A 14,619-nucleotide genomic window follows, 5' to 3' on the forward strand; every position below is an offset into this window, starting at 1 on the left:
CTAAGTGGTTTTTATTCTGATCGGACTTTCGGGCTCCGCCCCAGTAGCTCTGGACTATCCCATGTTAACCTAATGAGTACTCAGAAATGGAAGTAATGAATCATAACAGCTGTTTCAATTAAACAAGTTGGTTCTGTTCTATGATGTTCAATAGCATTAAAGTTACAAGGATTACCAACAGAGTGCAGCACTATTATTTTTTTAAATATTTGACAACAGCTAATTTGAAACCAAAAGGTGAGTAAGCGTAGCGAACGAACTTCAACCCGGAGGCGAGGTAGCGTAGCGAACGAGCTAACCTGAAGGCAAGTGAGCGCAGCGAACGAACTTCAACTAGGACGTGTGAGCGCAGCGAACGAGCTCCAACCCAAAGGTGAGTGAGCGTAACGAACGAACTTCAACCAGGACGCGATTGAGCCATGCGAACGAGCTCACGTATGAAGTTAAACGGGACAAAGCCCGCGGGTACAGCTAGTCTTAATATAAGAAGGTTTCAACTGACTAAGATCCCCGTGCGTAGAACGGGCACACAGCTAGTCGTTATTACAATTTCAGTCGTATAGTAGCTGATGAAGACTATTGCTATTGCTATTGCTATGCCATCCCGAGACCCCTCGTTATTGCGGGTTCCGTTGTCCAATAGCTGATAATAGATATTGCTATTGATATTCTTATATCTTCAGTCCACTGGATAAGTAAACTTAGCTACTTCCTGAGCTCATCAATGCTGTCTCAGATGTCCAACATCGTATGTCGTGGCAATTAGTTTGTTTTGCTCGGCCACCGTCGTGTATTCAGCAGGAAGTACGGTCGTCAGTGCATCCTATGATAATTCCAGTCCATTACCGTTACGGCACGACACGGCACGGACACGGCACGGCGCGGTATCGTTGACCGTCGCACTCGCAGCGCTGAGGTGAAACTGTACTTTCACTATACCCCCCTCCACTGCACTGGCAATGTAACATCCGAGACATGGCGACGTCTTATGGCTTTGACAGGAGTTCATTACTGTATTATGTGGTTTCTACCAATACAAAAAATGGAGACTTTGTGTAAAATTTGGGAACGGGAGAGAAAAGTGCGATCGAATGACTGGCTAGCAACACAACAAAAGTATACTTTTTAAATACTTATGTATCTGCGAAGTGCAACTGTATCTGTCTCACGAGGTATTTTATACGTGTAGCCCACGTAAAACATATCCGTCCCTATACAGCTGAAGATGTAAAACCTCTAGGCTTCACGAATTGTATCATTTATACTTTAACTGGGCTTTAATTGAACAAATTGTTTGTGCAAAATGAAAGGAATATTATGCTGTTCTAGCCATATTCAAAGGGTGTAGAGGTTGTCATGTAAAACACATCACACAATTGTGTGCCGCAAACGAGGAAGTAAACACTAGGAAGTATTCCCATTCCCACAAACTATGTGCGAACCAAAATCTGCTATTGAAGTTCAAAACAAGAGCCACTCTAGTTACAAAATTGTAGCTGAAAATGTGGGCAATCGAGTTGAAAAGTGGATCCAATAAACAACGTTGACTGGCTTTCCCCAACTTTCCAATTAAGTTAAACAAACGTTGTACGTCAGTGAAGCGATTAATTTGAACGGAAACTCTTGTTTGGTTAACGTTTAATACTTGCTAGTTTTTTTATCGGTTAAATTTTGGGAAGGGCATATTTATATCTCACATAGTTGAAAATGTTGTATATGTTTTTTCTGTTAAGTTTAAAGTTATGTTTAATGACGGGGATTCGTATTCAGTATTGGGAGAGAACTAAATAAGAATTTAATTGATTAGAATTTTATGTCTTGGGACTTTTAAACTTATAGCATTAGAGGTATTTAAAACACCACTCGATATGTCTTCACAACTGGGATTTTTGTAAGACGAGAACTATTCTATTACTTTCATGAGAAGGGACTAAGATGAACAGAGATGTGAAAGGGAAGGTCTACGATTGGTGATGTAAAGTAAGGATGTAAACAACCGAGAAAAGTAAGTAATGTACGCTCTTCTATCAGTGACCATTTAGATGTTAAGGTAACCACTACTGTATAACCATTTATAGATGAATCTATGGTAATATTCCGGCTTCAACGCTTAGCACACTTCCTGTAATAATTTATAACATAAAGCTTTGCTCGCAATTTGATAGGAGGGTGATGGGGGACGAGTGGAACCAGCCAACCCCCTCTTGGAGTGGTTTTTGGGGTGGTTGGGTTTCAAGTGATTGCTTAGACATTGAGCAATGAAACTTGAATCTTACCCTCCACCGGAAGTAAAACCTTAGGGTGCTGCTGAAAGGGTTAAACAAATAGAAACACTACATCCAGGCAAAATGTAGATTCTATAGCGCTGTGTCACCTATGTAGTAGCTCCAAACGTTTTGTTAACTTGTGGTTTTTGTTTCTTTAGGCCATACTTCTTATATTCTTACGTAGGTAATTTGTAGGATTGAGACAACGACGTTTCCCCGAAGTCTAACTAAGTGTCAGTCCTTTTTATATCAGACTTAAAAGTTAGTTGGCTGATGTCTGTCAGGAATTCATTGTGTTCTTGAGAAACCCCCTAAAGATTTCTGAGTGTTTACCATCCTCTTGATTAAATTGTGGTGTAAAAAATATAATTTAGTTAATCTGTACATTCTATCGCCATTTAAAAGCCAGATAAAACACGTTGGACCATTTTGACACGAAACTACACAATACTTATAGCCTACAATATACTTCCAAATAACCAAAGACATACAGTTAATGACTAACCCTACAAGTTGTTAAGGTTGTAAAGCATTATTGTAAACACCCTGTAGTAGACGTAGTGTTACTATACCATGGTTGACGGTTGGTAGGAGAGGTAGGAGGTTTGGAATATTTCAACATATCGACACCACAATATTGTGTCGCGTCTCCTAGGCAACTTCCAGGTTCGATATCATCGTGCTAATCAAAGCATCACTTGTGTATCTAACCACCATGACGTGCAACTCGTCCGCCAGCAGTCGTGTTGTGATTTTGATAGTATACTGTGTACGATTTACATTTCATTCGGGTTTAGTTCCCGTCAATATACGCAGTATAGCATACAATAAAAAGGGTTTTACATAATCTATGGTTTTATTTCATTTGCTTTTGAACTTCAATTAAACCACGTTTCTAGGTTTTCATACCTAGTTATTGAGATTTTTTTATTTGACGTGTATAAGAATTTCCGGTGGTTTTAACACTATTTGGAAAAACATTGGCTGCAGACTTGCTGCTACGGGGTATTTGTAATACCTTTTGTCAGTTAAATGTTCAGGCGTTTACTACCAGCGGCGTTGTACAACGAATTGTTCACAAAACGCGTTGTCACATCGATAGTGTTCGGTGGACGGCAACACGGCAGTGGCGCGACGCTCTATTGAACTCTGAAGGTCGAACTGTGATCGATTATGCATCCGTCGTCCACCTTCCACCATACTCTACTCTCTAGTAGCGAGCGTGTCACACGTAAATTATTGTAAATATCATGTAAATAAACACGTCACGAAAGTTACAAGGCAATATTATTGGTAAAACTGTCATAAATGATCACACACTATTGGTCAGAAGGTCACGTGTGCATGATTGCACAAAAACAACCTTTGTTGACAGAACGTCACATTTAAATAACCACACTAAACCAAACATCAGTGAACAGAACGTCACATATTGTAGATAGATGCTCACATTAGTCACACTATAACAAATATTAGTAGAAAGTCTTATACTAAAACAAACATCAGGCAGTCAAATTAAGTTTGTTCATCAAAACATCAAACTTCTGTTTGGTCGCTACCGAATGTTGTTGAAGTAAAGAATAAGTTATATTATTAAGATAACCTACCTTACCTGTCTTCCTGAATACTGCAATGTTTCGTAAACAAAGTGGCAAACCCGTATTACAATAACATTACCGTAATTCGAATTCCTTTGATCTGATAATTAAAATGCTGCATGATTAAACTTTCAATATTAAAATCAAGAAAATATTATAGAAATCAATTGGAAATTAAATACAATTAAAATGTACTCTTAAGAAGGTAAAATGGCACATCAAATCATCAATACGTTATTCATGCTGATGATGATATTCCTTCATCATAGAGTCATGATTCATATTGATGATTTCATTTTGGTAATTTCGCATGTGCATGTAACTTAACTTGCGATAGTGGTATCAGGCTGAAAATGGTTGTGTTTAGTGACGATAACGTGATGTGACTAATTATACCGTACTTGTCGAGGATTGGCGTTGGAAATTAGAAATTACCCAGCGCTTCGATGATGAAATCATGAGCAATCATCAATCATCATCAATGAGTGAAACAAGTGGTTGAAGTTACTCTGGTATGGTACAGTTACAGTTATTAGGCATACAGTACTGCTCTTGTTGCTGTTGCTGTAACTGTTACTTGTGGTGATGATTGTCAATGCTATGAAACTTGATGATATGACACATTAGTTTTTACCTAAGGGTGAACTAAACCTGTAGAGTATTTAACATAATAAATCATAAAAATAATTGTATACATTGAAGCAAAACTAACTAGTGACTAATGGTTGTGGAGCAGCCGATTTTACAATTTAATATCGTAACTAGTGTACCTGTTGCCCGAATTCGAGCAATTGCGAAGCATTACAGGCGTTATTTTAAAACGAATAACAGTCATAATTTCCGATGACTTTATAAATGAAATGAAATGAAAAATCATTTATTTACACAGGCAAAGTTAGGGCCTCATGGCCCTTTCTTACACCTAACCTGTACTTTAAAACATAGTATAAATATTTTAACATAATCAGCTTAAATACAATAAAACAAAACAGAAATCATAGATACAGAAACTTTTATAAAAAATCAGTAAATTTTAAAAATACTTACAGACACTCACTCAGACATACATAAGAGTCGACTCAAGATTATGGAAATACTCAAGATGTACATAGCAGTTAGATATAATAAAAAATGTTTGTAAATATCTTATCTTTTTTCAAAAGCTGACCTTGTTTTTTAGTGTTTTCTACAAATTTTCCCCACTCAGCCGCATTAGATTGTCTATAATAAGGATTATAAATGGAAAAATAAACATTATTTCTATTTCTTCTACTGTACTTGGTTGTGTTCTATAACTTTCCTGTTTCTATTGTTTGCAAATCGGCTCTTTCAATTATTGCTCAAGAAATGTAGCACAGTGTTAATTCAGTTTTTTGTTTTTAGTATATCAAATTGTCCAGTATTTCTCACTTTTTTCACCAACCAAGTATCGTCTACTACAGATGCAATACGCCAAATAATATCGTCTACGTGCAATCTCCAAGAAGTGGTAAAAAAGGCAGAAACCAACCCATACAATAGATATAAGCTTTGACTATTAATAGTCAAGTTAACTCCATAAGAAATAATTGTAAGAGTTACTGTGATATTAGGATTTTCCACTGAAAATTATCCATCACTGATATGGATTACCACTTTGGTAATAGAACATTATATTGTAAAACATGACGATTCAGAAGAAAATCAATTTTAAAATCAGAAAAAAACCATTGCAAATACTTTATTTTGACAGATTTAGTAAATCACAATTTAAATATTAACAGCTGTTTCATTAAAAAATAGTGTAAATGTATGCATATGGTCGTGATGTAAACAAATCTGAAGAGGGGACTTTAAAGGCCTTTTGGGGCAGAGCCCCAAGGGAATTTACCTTGTTTCTCTTTTGATGGCTCATCTGCAGACTAAGACCTTTATTTAGAGACCCCTACCAAGTTTCTACGCCCAGCCGTTCTCTGAAATTAGCTGTGATAAAAACCCGTTTTTCCTCCATAAGAATATTAGAATAACATGGGATGGGAATTTAAAGGCCACTGGGGCAGAGCCCCAAGGGAATTTACCACGTTTCTCTTTTGATGGCTCATCTACAGACCAAGACCTTTTTTTAGAGACCCCTACCAAGTTTCTACGCCCAGCCGTTCTCTCAAATTAGCTGTCACAAAGAAAAACAGTTTCAAATTAATATATAGATTTTTTCAATTATTTCGTTTGCGTGTTCTGTAACTGATTTGTGTTCAAGGATTAAGCCGTTTAGTTTTATTGGTCCGTGAATTACTATTTGTGAATTATTGTAATGTTTGTATGTGTATCTATCGGATTAGCCTGCTAAACGTGTTTTGCTTCAACTACAGCTGGAAGTAATTAATTTTGTCAGTCGTTACGGTCGAATAGCGGAATACAAGGCGAAGGCACTCTCTCTTCCAAATTTACAATCGTGGTCTCGTGGTGTCAAATATTAGTGTGTTGGCAACATCCATAGGTTGGCAGCGCTGTAGAAACTTGAAACAGCTGTGCCACGTAACAGAATGCGCATGCGTCGAACACAGCTGTTTCGCAGTTTCTTCTTCTTGTTTTGTTGACCTTCACTCCTTACTTCTTCCGTTTCGTGTGTTTGTCTTCGTCCTGTATTACAAGTTTCAACGTAACGTTGCCAGATTGCAAAAGTGTGCGTAGTATGAATCTCTGAGATCACGTGTGACGCATTCGTTCGGGAACATTCCTATTTGAAGACCGTCCAAAATCCAAAATGTTTTCGTGTTCGTATCGTCTGTTTTGGTGAATCAGTTGTTGTTGCTGGTCGTTGTGTAGAGGTTATCTAGTAGGCCTAAATCATGAGTCGTGAATTAATATTGTTTGGTATCAAGGCCTAGTTGTTTCCATTACCATTGCCATTGAATTTGGATAGTGAAAGTAAGTAGACTTCTCATATTAATGTGAAGTAAGTCTTATTCTACGTGCAGTGGGTTCAAGTGAGGCTATGTGAATCTCCTGTTTTTTTAAGTGAATTGAGTAGGCTAATATTAAAAATATAGGCAGGCTAACCAAGTTATTGCAGAGTTCCTATACGTTCATATTCTTTGGTTGGCTAACAATAGTAAACCAAATAGGCCCTAAGCCTATCAACACACTCTTCATAAACTGCCAAAACTATAGGCCTATTTCCTTAATTTATTCAGCATTGCCTCCAGGATTGATTTAAGACAGTATAAAAATAGGTTCACGTACCTTAAGTCGTCATCCTTGAATAGTCTTTCAAGCGAATAGTTTTAAATCTGACGCTTCATTTTCAAGCCTTGTCGGCTAACTGAAGATTATTGGAACATGATGTCGTCATCAAAATACACAAAGAAAACAACACCCACAAATTCATTAAATTACAGAAAGATATGCGCCCGGGCATAACACACACGACTCAACTTGGCTACCTAGTCATATAGATGAGCTTGGATTTTTTTAGGTATTCTTTTTATTAACCTAAATTAGATCTAGTTTTATAAACAAGAGTGTATATAGGTAGTACCGGTACGCTTATCAAAAGTAGGGTAGTCCAAGTCATTCATTATACTATTGTTGTAATCACCTAAATTAATTGTGGTTTTATATAAGACTTACGATGGACTAACTTACAATATCTACATTTGTATGATTGTGTGTTACAGAGTCAGCCATGGCGGAGGTGGACCCAGAGACTCTGCTGGAGTGGCTCAAGATGGGTCAGGGAGATGAGAGGGACATGCAGCTGATTGCTCTAGAGCAGCTGTGTATGTTGCTGCTCATGTCGGACAATGTCGACCGCTGCTTTGAAAGGTGATTAATATTTGCATTAGACCCGTTTAAAAGTTGGCTATTTGTACAGTTAAGTCCCAGCATCTAGTGATCTGGAACTTTCAATAATCGGTATCGAACTTAAGGACTACAAAAATTTTGGAATTCTGTTTTTACGCAACATATTAGTAAGTTCGTCAAAGGCTGAAGTGATGGGCTCAGTAGTGAGCTGTCAGAAGACTGTCCAATGACTTACTTAAGATTTTTAGTAAACCCGAATCGCCAAAGCACCAAAAGTGCAATATTAGTGAGTGTCTATTGTAGCCTACTTGTGTTTTACTCCCCCCTACAAAAGATGAGTTTGCGATGCAGAAAATATTAGCCTAGTAGGCCTACCTCAGCTATGAACTCCACCCCATTATATACCGCAACATTGATTTTGTTTTATTTTTCTCATGATGAGACATAGAAAATATTTAGCCAGACGTGTTTGGATCTACAAATCGGCTTTAGGTAAGCCACTGCAATTCATTTTAACCTTACCGGTACTAATATGTGTTGCTAAGCTGGTGGGAGGGCCCACCTTAAATTACCTTTAGGTGATCTTCCCTCGTTAGTCTTGGGTGGAAATTGATGGCACTTAATAACTTTAAATAGGTATTGCACACAACACATGCTGGTTCATACACTAGTATTGAGATGGACACAAATTGTATTTTTTATTTTTAGGCTATAGGCCTTTTGTGAAATATAGAAATATTGTGGTCAAAGATAAAAAGACTAACGTAGAATTTACATGACCAACCAGAAATAAATATGAATTATGAGATAATGCATATTTTCTACCACAAATGTTAGGATATACTTTACAAGCAATAGTAAAGACACTGTGAATGATTCTTCAGCTGTCCACCACGTTCGTTCCTGCCGGCCTTGTGTCAGATCTTCCTGGACGAATGTGCGCCAGACAACGTACTGGAGGTGACAGCTCGTGCCATCACATACTACCTGGACGTGAGTGCAGAGTGCACTCGGCGCATCGTAGCTATGGACGGCGCAGTCAAGGCCATCTGCAATAGGCTGGTGGTCGCCGAGGTGGCGTCTCGCACTAGCCGAGATCTAGCAGAGCAGTGTATAAAGGTGAAGTTTGTAGAAAATATTAAAAAATTTCAGTTGACATTTGTTTGGGTCTGAAATATTTCTTTGGAGTCCCATAAAATCTTCATACATCTGTGATTTTATGAAATCAGCAACCCAATTACTCAATTCTTCATATGCTTTAACCCAGTACAATGTATTTAGGCCTAACACAATTTTCAAGGTTTGAATATTTAAAAAATAATAGCCACATTGATTAATTGTCAATTCAATTCAATTCAATTCAAATTCTCTTTATTCATTCACAGTACAAGTTTTTATACAATGAATAGCGTCAAATAAATATTAAGATGAATTATGCTTTACTTATCGCTAAAACAATCATTATCATTTCAAAACAAATTTTAAGCTTATTTGATATATAAGACAAAACAACACAATAATTTATATATAGGACAATAACGTTCACTTGCCAATTTACCTATTAGCATTTTATGGAATGCATATCATTTGGGTTACACAAATTCACTCTCCAGAATAATAAACAAAACAAAATTAAATCAAATCATCTTTCTAAACTATCATCTATGATTTCTCTTGAATTCCAAAATTCATCCAAAGAATACAAAGACAATGAAAGGAGATAATTTTTCAATCTTTTTTTAAAAACGTCAAAACGTTTTTCCTCTATTATAACTTTAGGTAAATTAAATAAGAATTTTATGCCAATGAAACTACATTTCTTCTCAAAAAACTTTAATTTATGTCGTTCAACCTGCCTAGTATGCCTTAATTTATAGTGTCGAATATTTGTACTATTAGTTTGGAGGTTTAATTTTTTTACATGTAATATAGTTTCATAAATATACAAGTCATAGACTGTCATAACACCTAAATTAGAAAAAAATGGTTTCATTGATTGGCGTTTATTTTTAATTTTGAAAATAATTCGGAGTGCTTTTTTTGATGATGAAGAATTTTATCCAAATTTTTCTGGGTAGTTCCTCCATAAATTGCTATACCATAGGATATGTGAGAATTTATTAATGCAAAGTATATGGTTTTTGAAGTATCAATATCACACACCCTTGACATTTGTCGCAGGGCGTATCTACCTTTTGACATTTTATCAATTACATGCTCAACATGCAAATCCCAATTTAGGTTTTGATCCAATATCAATCCGAGAAATTTCGTGTACTCCACTTGACTCAAGTTTGAATTATCAAGGTAAATATTCGGGTTCAATTTACATCTTGATTGTTTTGTGGAGAATGATACAAAATTTGATTTACTGTAATTTATTAGGAGATTTTTGCTACTTGAGAAATCATTAATTGATAAAAGATTTAGAAAAGATTTCAGTTCGACTTCCTCTTGGGAATTGCCTGTAACTGTGATGTTGGTGTCATCAGCATAAAGACACACTGAACTTCCTCCATCGACAGCTAGTGGGAACCCCCTCATATAACAAAGAAATAAAAGAGGGCCCAAAATAGATCCCTGGGGGACACCATATTTAATATTTTTGTATTCAGAGTAAACATTTTGAGTATAAGAGTATTTATTATTTGGATGGCAGAAATTATGCTGTATTTGGACACATTGTTGCCTTCCTTGCAAGTATGAACTGAACCACTTAAGCTCTTTATTATTTATATTTAAGCCGTGAAGAATTTCTATCAATTTCTTATGTGAAACAGAGTCAAATGCTTTTGAAAAGTCGAGAAAAATTCCAATTACCTTCTCATTTCTGTCAATGGAGTCAATTATTGATTCAATAAAATCGATACCAGCAGTTATCGTAGATTTTCCCTGTCGGAAGCCATGTTGCTCGGGATCCAACAATTTGTTTGATTCAAGGAAGGTTAAAAGCTGGTTATATACTACTTTTTGTCACCTTTGTATGTACCTAAGTGTTGGTTTTCTCTGACAAAAACTTTTTCAGACTCTCGATAGACTTAAACAAAGTCAAGAGGTGTAAAAAGACCTTGAAATAAATGCTTGTGCTTTAGTCAATGTCAATTTTATCTGCTACAGGTGCTGGAGTTGATATGTTCCCGTGAGGCAGGCGCAGTGTTTGAAGCAGGCGGCTTAGCCTGCGTGTTGTCCTTCATTCGCGACTACGCGTCTCGCGTACACAAAGATACGCTACACTCTGCGATGACCGTGGTGTCACGGTTATGTACCAAGATGGAGCCAGCGGACCCCACATTACCCGCCTGTGTACAGGCTCTCTCTACACTACTGCGGCATGAAGATACACACGTAGCGGACGGAGCGCTCAGGTGCTTTGCTTCACTGTCGGACAGGTCAGTTTGTGTGTAAACTTGCCTGATTATTATGGTTTTTTAAAATCATTGATAGTATCTTTCAATCATGTGGTTCAGCCCCATCATTTGTATTATTATTATTTGTAACTAAAACAAAATTACCACTTTAAAGACCCGTAAGTCCCACATTATCTGTCAAAATCAATTGTCAACGATACATTTTACTTTCTTATTTAATATCTCATTCAATGTAAATAAGATGTAAAAATTGGTATTTCTCTTAACACTCTACTTATAAAGTTATATAACTACAGGGTGTCTAGTAGTCGGGAAAATCGGGAAAGTCGGGAATTAGTATTGAATTTCAAAATGGTCTTGAAAAGTCGGGATTTAGTCTTAAATTTGATTTCAAAGTCGGGAATTTTTATGATTTTACCGCGATCGTCGTCTTCCGTTTACGTAACCGCAAAAGCCAATGATGATTGTCCTCACGGCCTCGGGAAATGTTCACGATTTTGCCGCGATAGTGGACGACGATGATGACGTTTCCGAAACCACGGGAGACGACGATGACCTTTCCGTGACCGCGGGAGATGACGATGACGTTTCCGTGACCGTGGGAGACGACGATGATATCTGCTCGGCCGCGGGAAATGTCCATGATTTTGTCGCGATCGCGGACGACGACGATGACGTTTCCGTGACCGCGGGAGATGACGATAACGTTTCTGTGACCGCGGGAGATGACGAGGACGTTTCCATGACCGCGGGAGTCGACGATGATATCATTGATATCTGCTCGGCCGCGGGAAATATTCATGAGTTTGTCGTGATCGCGGACGACGACGATTACGTTTCCGTGACCGCGGGAGACGAAGATGAGGTTTCCGTGACCGCGGGAGATAACGATGAAGTTTCCGTGACCGCGGGAGACGACGATGATGTATACACGGTCGCGGGGAATGTTCATGATTTTGCCGTGATCGCGGACGACGACGATCACGTTTTTGTAACCGCTGCAGTCAATGATGATGGTTAAACGTAGAGTACGCGGAAGATTTCATGTAAAAAAAAACCAAATTTGCTAGTTAGAATTTTTTATTGCTGCATTATTTCTTTACTTGAAAACACCACATTATCTACTACTTTATGACAAAGACAAAGAGTTGGTGTAGTATTATTTAGAAAATTTGGTTAAGCTATAAAAATTGGTATGGGTATCAAGAATCTAGAATCGATACATTTTGGTATCAACACCCACTAATTGTGGAAAAAACTAGTCTTGAAATATCTGGGATTAGTCTTGAAAAGTCTGGAACTAGTCTTGAATTTTATAATGGAAATAAACTAGACACCCTGTAACTACCTAGTTGTTAGAATTGATCAGAAACTAGGGAATTGTGTAACCTATTTTTTTCTGAAATGGTTTCAAATCCATCATACCAAACAGTTATGCCACAGCCTTACAAAATCATAATACTTAAGATGTACATAGCATTTTAGCTCAACTGTAATTTCCCGTGATTTGCAGGTTTACAAGACGAGGAGTAGACCCTGCGCCACTTGCTGAGCATGGTCTAGTCTCGGAGTTGTTGACTCGTCTGTCCAACGCCGCAGGGCCTTCGCAGACAACTGTGTCAGGACCAAGTGAGTATTGACAGTGAGAGTAGGAGCAATAAATAATAATAAAAAGAGATTGTCATTGATGGGATGTTCCTTGTATAGCTCAAATAGCCTAGTTTGTGTGACTTATTTAAGTGATAGTATGGGACTTAGTGGATGTAGCCGTTTTCATAGTCTGATGATTGGTTGGTCAAAGGTTAGGAACAAAGTTCTTGTAGGTCGTAGCGTTAACTATTAATGGAACGAGACATTCCATCCCCACCGCTATGTTAAAGTTGTCACAAATTTTTTAACCAAAATTAACGTTCCGTTAAGCCTCTAATAGAGTACTATAAATTACTAATTTCTGACGAACACAGGAAATCTTTTACCAAGACAAATTGATAGGAGGGTTTAGCAAATATACTTAGGGAATATATTATATTAGAAAATACTTGTTTTCCCAAAGCAAACACTACGACCACATGGACTTTTCTTAATATTGTACATTTCCAGGGTTGTTAATGGTGTAATGTTACAGGTACTCCTGGAGCCAACACAAGTACCAACACGACGGAGACTAAGTCTCCAGCATCAGTGTCCACCATCATCAGTCTGTTGTCAACACTGTGTCGTGGATCCCCCAGCATAACACATGTGAGTAGGCAAATCACCACACAATCAAAATAACAATCCCGCTCGCCGGGTCAAGAAAGTTCTGTTTCATCCCTTCAACATTAAAGAAACCTATACTGAACAATTTTTGACATTTCATGTTAATATAGTTCTTTAAACCTTAAATTATTATAAAATTATTTTCTGAATACATAATTAGGTTTGTTGTTTGTAAAGAAGTGTTGGTTAAAGTACAGTTTAGTTCATTGCAAGTAGTCAAGTCGAGTTAAAGTAAATCTGCTTATATTTTACAGGATTTGCTCAGGTCAGAGTTGCCTGATGCTATTGAGAAGGCCTTAAAAGGAGATGAAAGGTAAGAATATGGCATTGGTCAAAACTTGATTAGAAATAATGATTTACTATCATACTAATTTTATATTAAAATATAAATCAATCTACAGCCTGTAGAAAGATAGAAGTTGTACTTTCATGAAAATATATTTTACATGTGTTATTTTTGTGGCTTTGCAATTAATTTGATTTACCAAATAATGGTGTTATGAAGCAATATCTTAATTACCAATTAATATTGAAAAAGGTTTGTATACTTGCTTATGGAAATTCACAGTTTGTTGCATCGCACCTGGTGTTGGGATCGCCTTGGTGTTAAGGTGGGATCGCCTTGGTGTTAAGGTGGGATCGCCTTGGTGTTAAGGTTGAGAGCTACAGTTATCCCCTCCACACGACGTCAAGCGTTCGTTGTGTGAACCAAATCAACGGATTTGTTTTGACCATGAAAATATTACCACCCATTGAAATTTGACCTGATACAACATAATAGATCTACTGGTCTGGTCTACGAAGTGATCCAAAGATAGTAATAAACCTTTACATTTAAAGTTACATGGGCAATGCAATGTAGAAAAATAAGAATATTTAATGTGATTTGGAAGGCAGTCAGTCTCAAAATGGTCTTAGCTGGCTTATCAGTCAAAATACTGAACTATTTCCCTATGTTTTATTAGGTGTGTGTTAGACACTATGAGGTTGGTAGACCTGCTGCTGGTGTTGCTGTTTGAGGGCCGCAAAGCCCTGTCTCGAGGAGCCAGTGGAGGGGGAGCTAGTGGTCAGTTGCTGCCCAGACTGCGTAGGATGGACTCTGCAGGGGAGAAGACTCATCGTCAGCTCATCGACTGTATCCGCAGCAAAGACACCGACGCACTCATCGAGGCTATTGACACAGGTTAGTTTACAATTTCTCTCTTGAATTTTATTATCCTGAATATTTAACCATTTCATGCAACAACAAAACCTTATTGGTCCAGCCCACAGTGGATATTAGAGCTTGTACTGTAAATACTTTGGGCAGTTTATTGGAATTTGTTGCTGAATTAAGTTTTCATC

At 37.4% G+C, this 14,619-nt stretch overlaps 1 protein-coding gene across 1 annotated transcript in view; it reads left to right on the forward strand.

Moving 5' to 3' along the window:
- The window catches only part of LOC128986553 (E3 ubiquitin-protein ligase HECTD1-like), a 132,121-nt gene that overhangs the window by 52,780 nt on the left and 64,722 nt on the right, over nucleotides 1-14,619 (forward strand). The window contains exons 3-9 of the mRNA XM_054406982.1: nucleotides 7,522-7,669; nucleotides 8,533-8,767; nucleotides 10,766-11,037; nucleotides 12,530-12,645; nucleotides 13,142-13,257; nucleotides 13,530-13,588; nucleotides 14,241-14,458. Of these exons, the coding sequence (XP_054262957.1) occupies nucleotides 7,530-7,669; nucleotides 8,533-8,767; nucleotides 10,766-11,037; nucleotides 12,530-12,645; nucleotides 13,142-13,257; nucleotides 13,530-13,588; nucleotides 14,241-14,458 (1,156 nt within the window). The 5' untranslated portion in view covers nucleotides 7,522-7,529. The remainder of the gene's footprint in view (nucleotides 1-7,521; nucleotides 7,670-8,532; nucleotides 8,768-10,765; nucleotides 11,038-12,529; nucleotides 12,646-13,141; nucleotides 13,258-13,529; nucleotides 13,589-14,240; nucleotides 14,459-14,619) is intronic.

The sequence above is a fragment of the Macrosteles quadrilineatus genome, unplaced genomic scaffold (genome assembly GCF_028750875.1).
Source record: "Macrosteles quadrilineatus isolate MER2022 unplaced genomic scaffold, UCM_ALF_1.0 Scaffold_2__2_contigs__length_208266976, whole genome shotgun sequence".
Lineage (NCBI taxonomy): Eukaryota > Metazoa > Arthropoda > Insecta > Hemiptera > Cicadellidae > Macrosteles > Macrosteles quadrilineatus.